This window comes from Trichosurus vulpecula, chromosome 2 (genome assembly GCF_011100635.1).
Source record: "Trichosurus vulpecula isolate mTriVul1 chromosome 2, mTriVul1.pri, whole genome shotgun sequence".
Classification (NCBI taxonomy): Eukaryota; Metazoa; Chordata; class Mammalia; order Diprotodontia; family Phalangeridae; genus Trichosurus; species Trichosurus vulpecula.
The window spans coordinates 418,361,913-418,377,209 of record NC_050574.1 but is presented as its reverse complement, the minus strand read 5'-3'; the positions used below and the strand labels follow the sequence as shown (position 1 = coordinate 418,377,209).

At 40.4% G+C, this 15,297-nt stretch overlaps 1 protein-coding gene across 6 annotated transcripts in view; it reads left to right on the top strand.

The window, feature by feature from the left end:
* GPM6B (glycoprotein M6B) overlaps positions 1-15,297 on the top strand; it is a 219,031-nt gene that overhangs the window by 161,127 nt on the left and 42,607 nt on the right. Inside the window, exon 1 of one of the 6 annotated variants that reach the window (XM_036744232.1) lies at positions 12,978-13,091. The exons of 4 other annotated variants lie outside the window; for them this stretch is intronic. In XM_036744232.1, the coding sequence (XP_036600127.1) occupies positions 12,989-13,091 (103 nt within the window). In that variant the 5' untranslated portion in view covers positions 12,978-12,988. Of the gene's footprint in view, positions 1-12,977; positions 13,092-15,297 lie in introns of those variants that run through there. One more of the 6 variants, XM_036744236.1, reaches the window with a different exon arrangement.

The window sequence follows — 15,297 nt, the reverse complement described above, 5'->3', positions numbered from 1 at the left end:
CACTAGCCTTGCACGCCCAAATCAGTAAAAATAAGCAAACACAGAGGTCAGGCCATTCATTTTGTTGATCCATAGCAGTGGGCGGTTGTGATTGGTAAAGGAACCACCATAAATGTTAAGCTGGAAAGAGGCCCAACTATCCATCTTCATTTGGACAAGCAAAATCACGCAAGTTCATGTGCTTGTTGCACAAAACCAAATCCCACAAAAATGTTTTCTTTGTAATGTCATGAATTAATTGGTTTACAGACTATCTATCTATAGGATGTGGGGGAAGGGGAGAGAGTATATTTGATGCATGCAATTTAAATATCCCTTCAAATGTGATTTGGAAAATCATGATATTTTTTATGTTGAAATGAACTTTTTCTCCAATCTAGACAACAATCTGCATTATCTATATGTGTGAAGCGATTTTTAGAGCATATTTGGCATCCAGTGATTTTTATTACTAAATTTAATTTTTGAAATTCTGTCTCCACATGTGGCTTTCAAAACACAGTAGTCTTGTGTCCTTCCTTTCCCCCTCCCTTCCACTTCCAATTGAAATACTTCAGCCTTTTCTTCGTCCTTCTGTTATTACTGTCACTTGCCAGGGTTCTCAATAATAATCTTTAATTATTATAGTGTATCCTAAGTATATAAATACATTTTGCTTTCTAGGTTTACGCAGCTCTTCTTTTCCAATCCCTGTTGTGTATCTTCCTAACAAGCTTCAGTAGGAATACCTGGCCCAGCTAGTGGGATTCTTCTGATTCCTCTAAAAGGAGATGGTTCCTTTTAAGCAACACCAGAATGACTTATCACAACCACCACCACCACACCACCTCCTGTTCTCTATTTCCTCCCTAGCCCCCCTCCATGATGAGTTTAATTTTAAAAAACCAACCTAATCATCAGCCTTTTTAAACAACCTTACTGTAAAAGTACCAGAGTTTAGGAATATTTACACAGCTTTTGCCTCTGAAAAACTATACAATGATGAAAGCTCACTTGAGGTGTTGAACAGATGTTTCTTAAATGGTGCTGAAAAATGTTCAGGTTTTGCAGATGATGTTTTCAACTTAAAAGGTTTAAATTAGATCAGAATGGGTGGACCAAATAAGCAGATTCATTGAAACAAAATCCATGGGCAGAATGAAATGCCTTTTGTAATTCTGCACATTTCCTGAGAAATAGGTACTCAGTAATAGAGAGGAGTTTGGTTTCCACTGATCTAAGGAGAACATTACATTTTTTTCACAATCAAATGGACTCTAAGCCTTTGAAATTGCTGGGAAGGACTTTGGTACATAATCACAAGGCAGAAAAAAGTAAACATAGATACAATTTTATTGTACTGGAGAAGATGGTCCAAATTTTTACTCTTTGTTATGAAGAAAACCCAAACATCTGTGCTGGAAGTTATTTTTATTATAGGCTAACAGGAAACTTTGCCCCTCCCCCCAAAATGTAACCCACTGCTCACTCATGGAGTTAGGAGGATCAGGCATCATCATTAAAAGTCAGAATCTGGTACCTCAACATCGGATTGATTCCTTGCCATGTAGGAAAACAAAAGTGGTAAATGAGAAACATCAGATCATGAGGCATTGATTTTTAATGGTTCAAATTGGAAACAAATTCAAATGATCCTTGAATTCCTTACAAATCTTTAATGTGAATTTTATATAACTAAATGTAATTTCATGAGGTTGTAGAAAACAGCAACAAGAACATTTAAATACATTCGTTAATATTTTCTCTGCATTGGCTGCTAGGGGTGAAGATCCTTTAGATCTAATCTCTTAAGCTGAAGAACTAAGCAAGTATATTATTGTATTATCTTTGAGATATGATGTCTCTTAAACTGAGGACCTAAGCAAATATTTGTTTGTGTGTTTATGTATGTATATTTCAAGCTGGTGCTATTCAAAATGGCCTGTCTAGTAGGATGCTTTTGAAGTGTGTGGTTTTTTTAGACAATCTTTTTTGGTTTAATCTTCCTGAGTTGCTACATAGAGACTTGCTGATACAGTTTTTACCTACCCGGTGCCCATGGTGCTTTAACCAAGAAGGCCATCTGAGGCATAGGACATCTGGTGAATCATCCTGTATATAAGAAAACAGCATGGTGCGCCAGATGGCACTGGACATATGCATAGAACATGGCTTTTTAAAAGTAAAAATTTAAAAGAGAAAGGATTTCAATAAGCCATTAGAGGTATCTCCCTTACATTTCAAAGTATTTTTTTTCTGTATTCGAATCTGTTACATTCTCTTTTCCCACTAGGAAAGTCATTCTGACATTTCCTGGTATGTAGCAGAATTTTATCCCCTTTTCAAAACAGGTTTATAACATGATGCCAGGCTTGCCTTCCACCTTTCTTTTTTGTTATTTAGCTACATGAATGAGTTATTGAGAAAATGATCTCAAATAACCTATCTGAATATGTGCAAACACCTAGTACTATGTCAAGGCATTGATGTAATGAATGTACTGTCCTTCTTCAAGGATGATGTTACTTCCTTGGTTAATGAGATTCATCTTCCTCCCACCCCAGAGATAACGGTTGATCTACGGGACTCTTTGTAATAAAAGAACGAACATTTGTGATGTAGCTTAGATTAGGGCTATAGTCTGTGACTCAAGGGCAGAGTGAAATCAGTATGTCCTGGCAAATTTGGCTCATGACAGTGGATTTGTTAGGGTCATGCTTTTGTACAATGGCCTACTGCCTCAATACCTTCAGTTGGTCTTATAACAGCCATTACATGAGAGCTCTGGTAGAGGGAGTTCAGAGAGAGCTGGGTTCTAATCTCAGCTCCAGCACTTGCAAGCTCTGTGACTGTGTGTGAGAGGGATAATAATTCTTGAAATATTTATTTCACAGAAACATTATGAGGATTTCCCTTTGCAAACCTTAGAGCACTATATAAATTAGGAGTGATATGTGGTTGAGACTGTATGGTCTGGTCAAAATATAATAATGGACCTAGAGGCAGGAGAGAACTGCGTTCAGATTGCCCCTCTAAAACTAGCTTTGTGACCCCCCATTCTCAAGCCATTTCACTTGTACCAGCCTTAATTTCCCAAGTTGTAAAATGGAGATACTTATCATGAATTACCTCACAGGCTTGTTTTGAGAATTAAGTGAGATGTAAAGTGTTTTGCAAACTTTAATGAACTATGCAAGTATTATCTATTATTTTTGTTAACAGTAGTACGGTATTAAATATCCTTAGAGGATATTATGCATAGGACATCTATATCACCATTACAGTATTTTTTGCCACTGGTGACATGCTGAAACAGCAATAAGCAGCTATATCCGGTAGGAGAATGATGATCTCTGCCCAGGGCAGTTGTATGTCTTGTTCTGGCAGATGAGCCGAGGGGTCATGGTACAGTGTTCAATTATACCAGCTGGCGTGTGAAACTGAAGTAACTGTTTTATGTCTTTGAAGTTGCAGCATTTATTAAATGTTTGCTACATGCCAGGCACTGTGTTTGTTTTCCTTTTTGAGAAATGAAACACCCCAGCAAAAATAAGGGCTTGATGTGTATTTCCTTCAAGGAACATCATTAGAAAATAAGTTATTTTTATTTCCAAAAGAATCAGTCTTTGTGTCTTTATCGCCTACAGTTACATAAATTCCCAAATATTAGTAAATAGAACAATGGAGTTGTTCAGCTTCATTTTAAAATGACAGGTTCTAAGCAAAGATAAAGTTAAAAACAAAAGCCCTCATACCCCTAAGGTTCACTTGATTAATTCTGAATTTCCTTTTGTTATATAGTCAAAATAGAATGTAAGCTCCTTAAATCAAGGGTTATCTCATTAGCATAGTGCCTGACACATAGGACTTACTGACTGGTCGATTTGGGGAAGACCATAACAGACCTATGTCCTCTATGCATCCCCAAATACTCTTTAATTCTTGCTACATTCCTTACTACAAAGTGTTTTTGACCTGAGTCACTCAAACATCTTCAGCTTAAATGTCTCACTACCCATCTCTATCTTAGAATACATCTGCTTTCTAAGAGAATCTTTTTAGATTACTTTTTTTCCGTTGAGTTTATATGTGGCATTTGAGTTGGAATATTTTCTTTCATTCTCCATTAGAGCTAAAAGTAGCATTTCTCCCTTCCTACCTCCCATATCCTCAAATGAGCTCTAGACCATCTGCATGCATGTGCATGTGCGTGCACACTCACACATGCACACACACAAAATCGATTTTAAGACAAATGCACTTGAGCACTAGATACAGAGCAGAGACAGAGACCTTAGGATGAGGTTGAGGGTGAATAAAGGGGTATGCTAGGGTATGGCATCCCAGGTGGGTGGGGGAGAAACAGATGCCATGTGGGAGCTTTCTACTTTTACTAAGCATCCTTGCTGACTGGCTTCTAACCAGCCTTGTTTCTATACTGTTGAAGGAGTACGTATGCTGCCAACATCCTCTACATTTTGGCATCCTGGTACAAAGCACCACTCTAATCAAGGCTTTGTTCCCTAAGATCTGCTCAGTGCCCCTAATTCTAGGATTAGGTGCAGAATGTTGTAATGGAAAGAATTTGGAATCCAGCAAAGACTTGAATTCTGGAAGTCAGATTCTGATTCTTAATAGGTATACGACCTTCAGCAAATCATGTAATCTCTCTATTCTTTGGCTCTCATTTATATAATAGGGATGATAATGGGTAAAACACTTATATAGCTGGTGTACCCCAAAAGAGCTCTGTAAAGGTCCACTGAGTCTTTCTTAAGGAAGTATTGCTCCCATGACAATGGTAACTCCTTGTTAAGAAGGTTTATTTGGATGAGATCTTTGTTTTGGTAACTCCTTAATAAGATGTTTATCTACCTTGGCTTGGGTACTCATTGGTTCACGTTCAAGGGTGACTGATTTGGAAGGGTGGCAGACTCTCTAATGACTCAAAGTCTCCTTTAGGGGATGAATCTCAACCCAAAGAGGAGTTTTATAAGTCCAGGCAGGGGTGGGGAACCTGTGGCCTTGAGGCTACATGTGAGCCTCTAGGTTCTCAAGTGGGGTCCTTTGACTGAAACGGGTCACACTGGAGGACTTAGAGGTCCACATATGGCCTCGAGGCTGCAGGTTCCCCATAAGTCTCTGAGAGAGGTTGAGGTCCACAGGAAAGGTAAGGAGAGTTATTTGGGGCTTGAGTCTAAGGTATGTTTTTAAGTATAATGCATGTTTTTGTGTCAATAAAATAAAGCCTATCTTACTTTCACATGCTGAAATTCCCAGGGGAAACCCTATGTGGGGGTATGAGGTAAAGAGTGGGATGAATGAGAAGCCTCCAAGATGGAAGCAGGTTCATGGAAACCAAGTTGGGTCATATGTGATACTCGGACAGTAATCTTACAGGGTTAGTGTGAGGAAATCATTTTGTAAACCTTAATGTACTATACCAATAAATGTGAGGAATAAGAGTATATCACATCAAAGACTTTCTTTTTTTTTTGGACGGGGAAGGCGGGGCAATTGGGGTTAAGTGACTCACCCAAGGTCACGCAGCTAGTAAGTGTGTTAAGTGTCTGAGGCCGGATTTGAAATCAGGTCCTCCTGACTCCAGGGCTGGTGCTCTATTCACTGTACTGCCTAGCTGCCCCCAAAGACTTTTAAATAAAGATTCTATAATTTTATTCTAAGTACTGGGACAAGAGGCAACTTCATTAATAAATTGGTTAATGGGGGCAGCTAGGTGAGTACAGCACCAGCCCTAGAGTCAGGAGAAACTGAGTTCAAATCTGGCCTCAGACACTTGACACACTTACTAGCTGTGTGACCTTGGGCGAGTCACTTAACCCCAATTGCCCTGCCTCCCTGCTTCAAGAAGCAAGCAAGCAAGCAAACAAACAAACAAACAAATAAATAAGTGAATGAATGAATGAATGAATGAATAGGTTAACATGGTTATCCACAGAGGATAGAGAGAGCTGGCCTTAGAATCAGGAAAACCTGAATTTAACTTCTTCCTCTTACATGTACTAGTTGTATAACCACAGTCAAGTCACTTAATTTCTCAGGGTTCCCAGGCAACCAAGAATTGCTTATAAATGAGCTGTTGACCTAGATTAGGACCAGGGAAGGGGGTTTTCCATACTGGGAAATCCCTTCAAAGAAATGACAGGTATGCATCCTCTTTGTTTCTTTTCCTCTCCCCCCAAAAAAGTATTGGGACTTTGCCCTTGTTGAAAGTCATGCTATGCTTATTTATAAACTAGAGGAAAGCATGCTGTGGTAGAAAGAGCACTGGCTTCGGGATCGCTCAACAAGCATTTATTAAGTGTTTACTATGTGCTAGGCTCTGTGCTAAGCCGTAGGAATACAAATACAAGTAGAAAGAAAGACAGCCGTACCTCCAAGGAGCTTATGTTCTGATGGGGAAGACAACATACAGAAGAAAGCTGGAGTGGGGGATGGCATGGTATAGAAAATACTAAATCTGGACATGGATGGTCTGGACACCCTCCTTAAATGGAGGTCCTGGAAGGAGTTATCCAATGAGAAGGAGAGGGAGCTAAGGCTCCTTCTAGTATATGAATTACAAGGCTGGAGTGAGACTTCAGGATGAAACATAGGGGCATAGAGGAAGTCCAGAGTGCAGCAGCCTGAAAGGGAATGAGCATCAGAACATCAGGGTTCAAATTCTGTCTCTGACACTACGTGAACTTGGGCAAGTAATTCATCTCTTTAGACCTATAAAATGAGGGGGTGCCCTGTACTTCTAACATTCTATGAACTTGCTTTGTTACCAGGAACTTCCCTTTCTTTCCTTTCTTAACCAGAGCTTCATTTTCAATGAGGATCTCCTCAGAAGTGAGACTCTAGAATGATTTAGGAATGTTGCATTGCTCAGTCTCATCTCCACCTCTTCTTCGTGTAAAAACACCTTTCAGGGAAGGCATTTTCTTGAGTTGGGCTTCTAAAAACCCATTGGCAGGTATTGGCAGGCCCCATTTTCTGGGTGCATAAATTTTGTTATCCCTTCTAGAGAAATATTTTCGGCAGCTCAGCGCTGCTATACACTGAGGGTGTCACTATTTGACACCTCTCATTCTTTCTTTACATATGTATACAAGACAAATTCCAAAGTCTATACTCCCATGCAACCCTGCTACTCAGCCCAAACTTTTCTGTCTATTCCCCTTTATCAGCCTAGTAAAACTTATGAACACCTCAAAATGTGTTTTTTAAAATTCATAATTGAAGAAAATGCTAAATTACCTTTGGAGAGTAAAGGGGAAAAAAAACTTCTATTTTTTTTCTCTGTCCAATTTTACAATTCCCCCTGAAATCTATCTATGGAAAAGTGTTAACTTCAGGTCAAGAGCCCATGATCTAGGAAGAAAGAGCCCTTCCTGTCTTCTCAGATCCCATCTTAAATTGGTTAGGGAACTGATTTCCAAATGGTTAGGGCCTAACCTATCCTAGGATTTAGATGGGTTCATTTAAGAGTTATATCGGACCTGAAATTCACAAAATTTTACAACTGGAAAGCACCTCAAAGATAGTCTAGTTCAAATTCCTCACTTTGAGACGAGAAAGCAGGAGCAGGATAAGTGACTTTCAAGTCATAAGGCAATAATGTAACTAGTAAGTGGCTGCACCATGACTAGAACCCAAGGAAACTGAACTCAATTCCATTTTCTTTCCACTACACCAGCATTGAATTGGTTACTCTCAAGTCTCTCCCAGTGTAGTCTTTGCTTTCTGTATGGATCAGTAGAAAAGGAGTAAGAGACAGATTTTAAGGACAGAATTTATCAGCATAATTGGAAGCTTCTTGCCTTATTTAGGCAATGCTACCATGAGTCACCAAAGGAACAGTTGAAAAACTAGGTTGCCTCACTTTTTTCTGATTCTCTTCACCCCACCGGCTGTAGCCTCTGGACAACCATATATAAGAGGTAGAAATTCACCCTCATACCATTTAATTAGATGTTCTATATCCTGATACCTTGATCAAGTGAGAACACCTTTTTTTTAAATTGAGTAAGAGAATCAATAAAGAGACAGGTTGTATAAACAAGGTTGTCTAGATTCTGAGGTGTGAATTTCTTTTGGTTAAGAAAAAAGGGCGCTGGACTAACCCAACAAAGTAACCATGATTCTAGGAGCTTTAAATGGCAGGAGAATTTTAGCAGTTACCCATTCTGGAGAAGTCCAACCCATCACTAGATTGCAGTTCAGAAGTTGAAGATTCCAGTTCAAGCCAAGCCCCTGAGAGGGTGCAGCTTGGGAAAGGAAGATCAAGTTTCTCTCTTTCTCTCCTCCACCTGCCACGTCCATTGACCGTGTCATCAGAGAGAAGTGTGAGAGAGAATATCCAACCAGGAACAGAGAGAAACACAATAAGGACAAACATTGGCAAAGGACACAGACACAGATGGATAAAGGAGGATAGTGCGCTGCCCCTCCCAACCCACAAAAGAAGCAGCTTCAGGGACTGATAACCCCTCCCCCTCCCCACCCCCAGTGGCAGAGAGAATGGAGGCTATGGCTAGGCACTGATCCTCAGAGTCCCAGAGCTGCACCAAAGAGGAATCTGAAGACTCCACAAAGCGAGGAAAGGACTCCCAGGGCCAAGACCTGTGAGGTACTCTTTGTCACGTGTCTTCTACATGTTTGTCTCAGGGCTTTTGTACTTTGAGCCCACTTACTTCAAGGACTTGTTTGTGTCCAAGGGAAGAGTACCCTCACTCTCAGGGGAGGGTGGGAATGTTTTATTCCAACTATTATTATTGTTATGTATTATTCCAACTCTATCTGTTTAGTAAATGCGCTTTGTTAAAAGCTAATTTAGTCTGGCTAATTATCAATAAGAAACATATGGTAGGGGCCTCCTAAGTGACAGTACTAGAAACCCAGCTCCTCTGAGTTATCAGTAAGACACTGAAGGAAGTAGTAGTTAGCTGTTCTCTGGGGACTCCTACTTCTGACTGTAAGGGTCCCATTGGCATGGCCTCAAAAGGGATGCTACAAAGGAGGTCCTGTCTTGGGTAATTTGGGGGCCCCTTCACATTTGCAAGAACCAGTAAAGGATTCTCACCTTAGGAATCCAACAGAGAAAAGTTAACATTGTTCCTCTTTGTTTTAGACTGTCATTGTACAGTTTGTTTTCTGGTCTGTTTGAAGTCAGACCAGTTCCTTTGAGATAACTTTTGGTGATTTGAAGACTTAAGTACTAACTATATTTCTTGCATTACTGAATTATTATATTACTTACATTATTGCATACTTAAAAGTATGAAGTCAGATATGAGCAGTATAGATTTCAAATATCTAAAATACTGGTGCCTAACATCTTATTTAAAGCACACAGTGATAATCACAATTTTTTTTTTATTACTTTTAAGCAGATTTGGGCTGCTTGTCTTATTTGTGACGTAAATCCAGACAACTCATCTGAGAGCCTTTATGGACCTGTAGGTCCGCAGGATAAGGTTTGCCTACTGACTTTGAAACCCTGAGTAATCAACCTTAGGTACTTAATTGCATTTTCGGAGTGCCGTATCTCTTTGGGTCACTTCTGAGGAATTTGTCTGAGGTTAACCTGCCTGTCCTGGTGGAGAATGAGTTAGAAAAGCCATTTCTATTACCCTATGGTAAAAGAACCTAGAGGAAATTTTATCTCAGCCTCCAGGAGGCTTGTCTTATATGTCAGAAATGCCTGGAGATATTTTGGTGTGCCCTGTTTGGAAAAAAGACACCTAGTGACATTTTTTTAGACCTTTGCAGTTGGAATGTGGAAGGGGTGGAAAATTAAATTTTGGGATCTAAGGATTCCAGTCTAAACTAAGCTTTTGAAAGGGATCTACTCTTGAGGGGAAGAGAGATTTTCTCCTTCTTTCCTCGCCCCATTTCAGCAGGATCAGACCAGTCCCATCACAGAGAAAGAACCATTTGGAGATGACATATCCAAGCTTAGACCAGAAAGAGGCACATTGAAGACGGGGACGTGGACAAACACAGGCACAGAAAGATATAGGAAGATAACCACAGAAGGGAGGAGGAAGCAGCTTCAAGGACTATGACCCCCTTGTGTCAGAGAAAATCCTGGCTATCATGTCTAGGAAGGCACTAATCCTCAGGACCCAGCACAGCTACCTAAGGGGAATGTCATGAAAACTCTACAAAAGGAAAAAAAGGACTACCCAGTGCCAGAAATTGCTAGGTACCCCTTTGCCACACATGCTACAGATGTATTTCAATACAATTGTATTACAGGTTTGAGTCCAGCCTCCCAGGGATGTTATAAGTGCAAGGGAAGAAGGTGTACCCCAGCTGGAGAGAAGTGTTTGGCATCAACTACTCTAACGATACGTGCTTAGTAAATGCCCTTTGCCAAAAGCTCATTGATATTGGTTGATTGCCAATGGGAAGTAAATGAGTAAATTCATGAATGTCAATACCTGAAACTCCAGACCCTGACAGTAACCTCTAGATCTCTTAAAAGAGAAGGAGTCAGCCACCTTCTTGGGTCCTCAAACCAGGAATGCCGGTGGAAGATGCAATGGTAGCTTTAGAGAGAGTGCTGAAATGCCTTCAAATAATTTAACCCAATCGTTGACTAATGCAACCTCTAGGGAAATCCCACCTTTTTCCCCCTCTTTTTACTCCTCCTTCCCCCCTTTCTTTCACAGGTCCCTTGGAGACTCTTTTAGTACAAGGCACTAGGGAAGGTACTAGAAAAGGATAACATTTAAATCTCCCTAAATCTGGATCCAGATTTGGGGACTGTGGACTTTGCCAAAAATACTCAGGGATTAGCCAGAGTATTTAACCTGGCAAAGCTCTTTCTTTGCTTTCTTTGATCCAGCCAAATCCGCCCTCTGACTACTCCTCACACATGACATTTCTTCTTCCATGCCTATGCATTTGCTCAGGCTGCCCCCCTCCCCAGGCCTGGGATGCCTTTCCCGCCTCACTTCTCCCTCCTAGGATCTCTTCTTGTTGTCATTGTTCAGTCACTTCTGACTCTTTGTGACCCCATTTGGGGTTTTCTTGACAAAGATACTGGAGTGGTTTGCCATTTCCTTCTTCACTTCATTTTACAGACGAGGAAACTGAGGTAAACAAGGTAAAGGACTTGCCCAGGGTCACACAGCCAGTAAGTGTCTGAAGCCAGATTTGAACTGAGGTCTTCCTGACTCCAGGCCCAGCATTCCATCCACTGAGCCACTTAGCTTCCCCCTTAGAATTCCTAGTTTCCTTCAGATGTCAGCTCAGGAGTCATCTACCTCCTACATTAGGCCTGTATCCCCAGCAGCTAGGGCCTCCCCCTCACCTTTCAAAGAAAATAACCTTATATTTATTTTGTATGTGCTTATATGATCTTAGTGGTCTTCTAGTCCAAACCACTCATTCTACAGTTGAGGAAACCAAGGGACAGAAACATTGTGACTTGACCAAGGTAAGACAGGTAATCAGTAACAGAGCTAGGATTTGAACCCAGGACTTCTGATTCCAAATCCAGACCTCTTTCCATTGTAATCTTGCTGCCTCTTATGTGTACTTATTAATTCTATTATAAAATATACTCTCTTTAAAGGCATGAACTCTTGAATTTTTATCTTTATAGCCCCAGAGTGACTATGTAGCATAATGTAGAGGTGGGAACGCTAAACCATACATAGAATAATAGGTGGATAGTGTTGGGCCTGGAGTTAAGAAGACTTGAATTCAAATGTGGCCTCAGACACTTACTAGCTGTGTGACCCTGGGCAGGTCACTTATCCCTATTTGCCTCAGTTTCCTCATCTCTAAAAATGAGCTGAAGAAGGAAATGGCAAACCATTCCAGTATTGACACGAAAAACAAAACAAAACTTAAATGGGGTCTTGAAGAGTCGGAAATGACTGAACAATAAAAACACCTAAGGATTCCTTCAGCAGTATATTGACTTAGAAAATCACATCATGACATTGTCTATGTTCTATTGCATTTTTGCTTATTTTGTTAAATATTTCTTGGGTATGTTTTAGTGCTGTTGGAGCTGTAATCTGACAGTGTGTTTGATACCCCTGTTTTAGAGTAGTGTGGTCCCTGACTTCTTGTCTCTTGCCTTAAAGCCTCCGTTATGCCACCAGGTGTCTTTCCCAAATGTTAATGAGTGCTGCTAATTACAAAGATCATCATTGTGGAAAGCATTATTATCATGCTATCCAAATGTTTATAGAACCTCAGAGTACATTTGCGCCTTCCTAGACTCTGGGGAGAGCAGACATAGACCCTACCTTCAATGAGTTTACAGCATGGGAAGGGGGGAGGTATGTGGAAGGAACTATGAAATTCACACTGTAACGTTCTGAAATCTGGAATATGTGAGATAAGGCAGCTCTGCAGTGGCTTTAAGGGCCAGAGCAAATATTTTATCAAGGAAATAGCTCCTTCCTTGCTGATGCACCTAGCAGGGTTATCAAATTTGACATGTTTAGAGGAATGGACCCAGATTTTGAGGAGGACTAAATGACAACCTTCCTTGTTAGTTGTAAGAGACTCATGTAACTGTTCTAATGAATGAATCTATGAAAAGTCACCTCTGTAGCTGGCATTAATTACTTCTTTTGGGCTTAGAATTTTTTAAAAAGCATCATTAAAAGGTATGTTTTATCACAGAACAGCATCTGCCAAATCTTTTCATGAGGGGCAGAGAAATGAGAAGGGTAGATAAAGGGGAGAAGGAAGAGAAAACTTTGCTAAAGCTTGAGACTACAAGAGGCTGGAATTTTTCATTAGTATATTGGTCTGGAGCACCTAATGGCTATGTAGTGTTAGGCTATTTTTCCCCCTTTAGGTTGGGTCAGACAAGTGATGTTTTGATAATAAACCCTCAGCAGCTTGTGTTTAGATCGTTCACTTTCATTTAGAGACACAGCAGATGAATAAAAGTACTAAAAAGAACTTTTTGCTGGAGAGGGAAACACTGACTTTTTCCCACCTGAAATTGGCAGTGATCACCAGACCAGAAATGGAAATTGGCAGGTACCACTGGATGTACGAGAGTTCAAGGCCACACCAGTACCTGCATGTGCCAGCACTGAGACACAGTGTTAGTCCTTTGAGCGCTCCAGGTAAATAAAGTGTTGAGATGGATTCTAAAATAGAGAGTCAAGTAACTGGTTTGTGGTAGCTTTAACAGTTTCTTCAATTTGGTTTTGTCTTATGTTTTGTTTTACACATAGGCTGCCAAAATAATTAAGGCACAGATTCAACCACCATTTAAAAAATCTTCATTGGATCCCTAGTCCCTCTAGGAGGAGATTCCTTAGCTTGCTCTTCAAGGCTCTTCAGGACCTAACTCTGACCCACCTTTCCAAACTTACTTTGTATTCCCTTTCTGCTTTCTACAATCTAGCTGCACTATTATCTGTTCCCTAACTCAACATTCCATCACCCACATTGGGAGCATTTGCACAAGCCATCTGTCCAGACAAAAATCTATTTCCTCCTCATCTCTACCTCTCAGACTCCTTATCTTCTTTCGAATCTCAATTCAGACCTAATTTTTCCGTGGAGCCTTTCCCTGATCCCCCAACCTCCCAGTGGTTAGGGGTCCTTTCTCCACAGATTATAATACTTTGTATTATATTTTTCTGTACATTTTTTATATCTATAACCACCCCACCCCAAAGATTATCAGCTCCTTATAGGAAGGGACTGTTTTGTTCATTTGTTTTTTGTCTTTGTCTATAATTTACAAATCACTAGTTGCCTGGAGCCCTGGTAATGAGAATTTAAACGACCTGCCCATCCTCACAGTGAGTATGTCAGAAGCTGAATTTTCTCCTGGTTCTTCTTGATTCCAGGTGTGGCCATCTAGGTTCACTCCCCCAGTACTCTGTTCTGTAATTAGACCTGTCATTTGTGGGTAGCCTTACAAGAGGTCTAGGAGGCCAGGAAAGGGACTAGCACCAATCTGTCTCATCTCTTAAACATCCTCCTTCCCTGCTTCTGAAAGGTATGAACCATACTGCCTAGAGAGAAAGAGCTCACAGTCACCAGCTGGGAAACAGTCACACCTCTCTGAGATCAAGGTTAGCCTTAAAAGGGGGAATAAAACCGTGAGAGAAGGGAACTGGCATGATTGTTTTCTCAGTTATCCTCCTGTCAAGTTACCCAGTCCAAACCACTTATTTCTCTTTTCTAGCCCGCCCATAAGTGGAGTGGAATTCTCAGAACCTCTGGGCCCACCAGACCTGTTTTGCTGAGACCTAAAGAATAGTAAAGAACGCCTTGCTTTTGTGACTTCCTCCTAAATTCGCCTTCTCCTCCAGGTCTCAGGTTCCATATACCTCTTAACCCACTTGCCTTACCTTAGTTGATTATAACGTGTATTCTTTCCACCATGGAGCTAGATTCTGCTACCGAAAGACATGGAAGGAAAGACCATGGTTCACAGAGGTACAAACAACAGTCTTGAAATATGATTATGCATTTTGCATAAACTGTGACTCCTTTCGGCTGGTATCTTTTTTCTGAGATTACAGTTATAGTTAGAATGCAAAATCCAAAATTTATAATGTGTTCTATAAGTAAAACATAAATTGCAGAAAAACAGAGCACATAATTATCTAAATCAGCTCTATGTCAACATCTAGTTTTTAGATCATTTTTTTTAAAAATCTGGAGTGATCTCAAGGCTACCATTTGGGCCTTTTGGGCAGTGGATAGAGTGTTAGTACTGTAGTCAGGAAGACTTATCTTCCTGATTTCAAATCTGGCCTTAGACACTTACTAGCTGTGTGTTCCTGAGCAAGTCACTTCCCCCTGTTTGCCTCAGTTTCCTCATCTGCAAAATGAGCTGGAGAAGAAAATGGCAAACCACTCCAGTATCTCTATCAAGAAAACCCCAAATGGGGTCACAAAGAGTTAGACGTGGCTGAAAAAGAACAAGAAAATATTAGGTCACTGATTTTCACAAATGAGATACAATAGGAGGAGCTGGGCAAGAAAACAAGCTCTCTGCATTTCAGGGACTTGGTGTGAAGGGTAACTAAGATTTATATAATTCTTTAAGGTTATAAAGTGCCTTACTCATTATTTCATTTCATATTCGCAATGCTTAGAGGTAGATCAGTTATCATGCCCATTTTTACAGATGAGAACATGGAGCAAGGGTAAGTCACTTGCCAAAGTCACAGATAGTATCTGAGGATAAGTATGAACTTAAAGGCCAGTGTTTCAACCTGCCAAGCTGCTTCTCAAGGTAAAGGGCCCCAAAGTTATTAATGGCCAGTTGAAAATATCAGGAAGAAAATAGAGCCAATTAAATTCTAA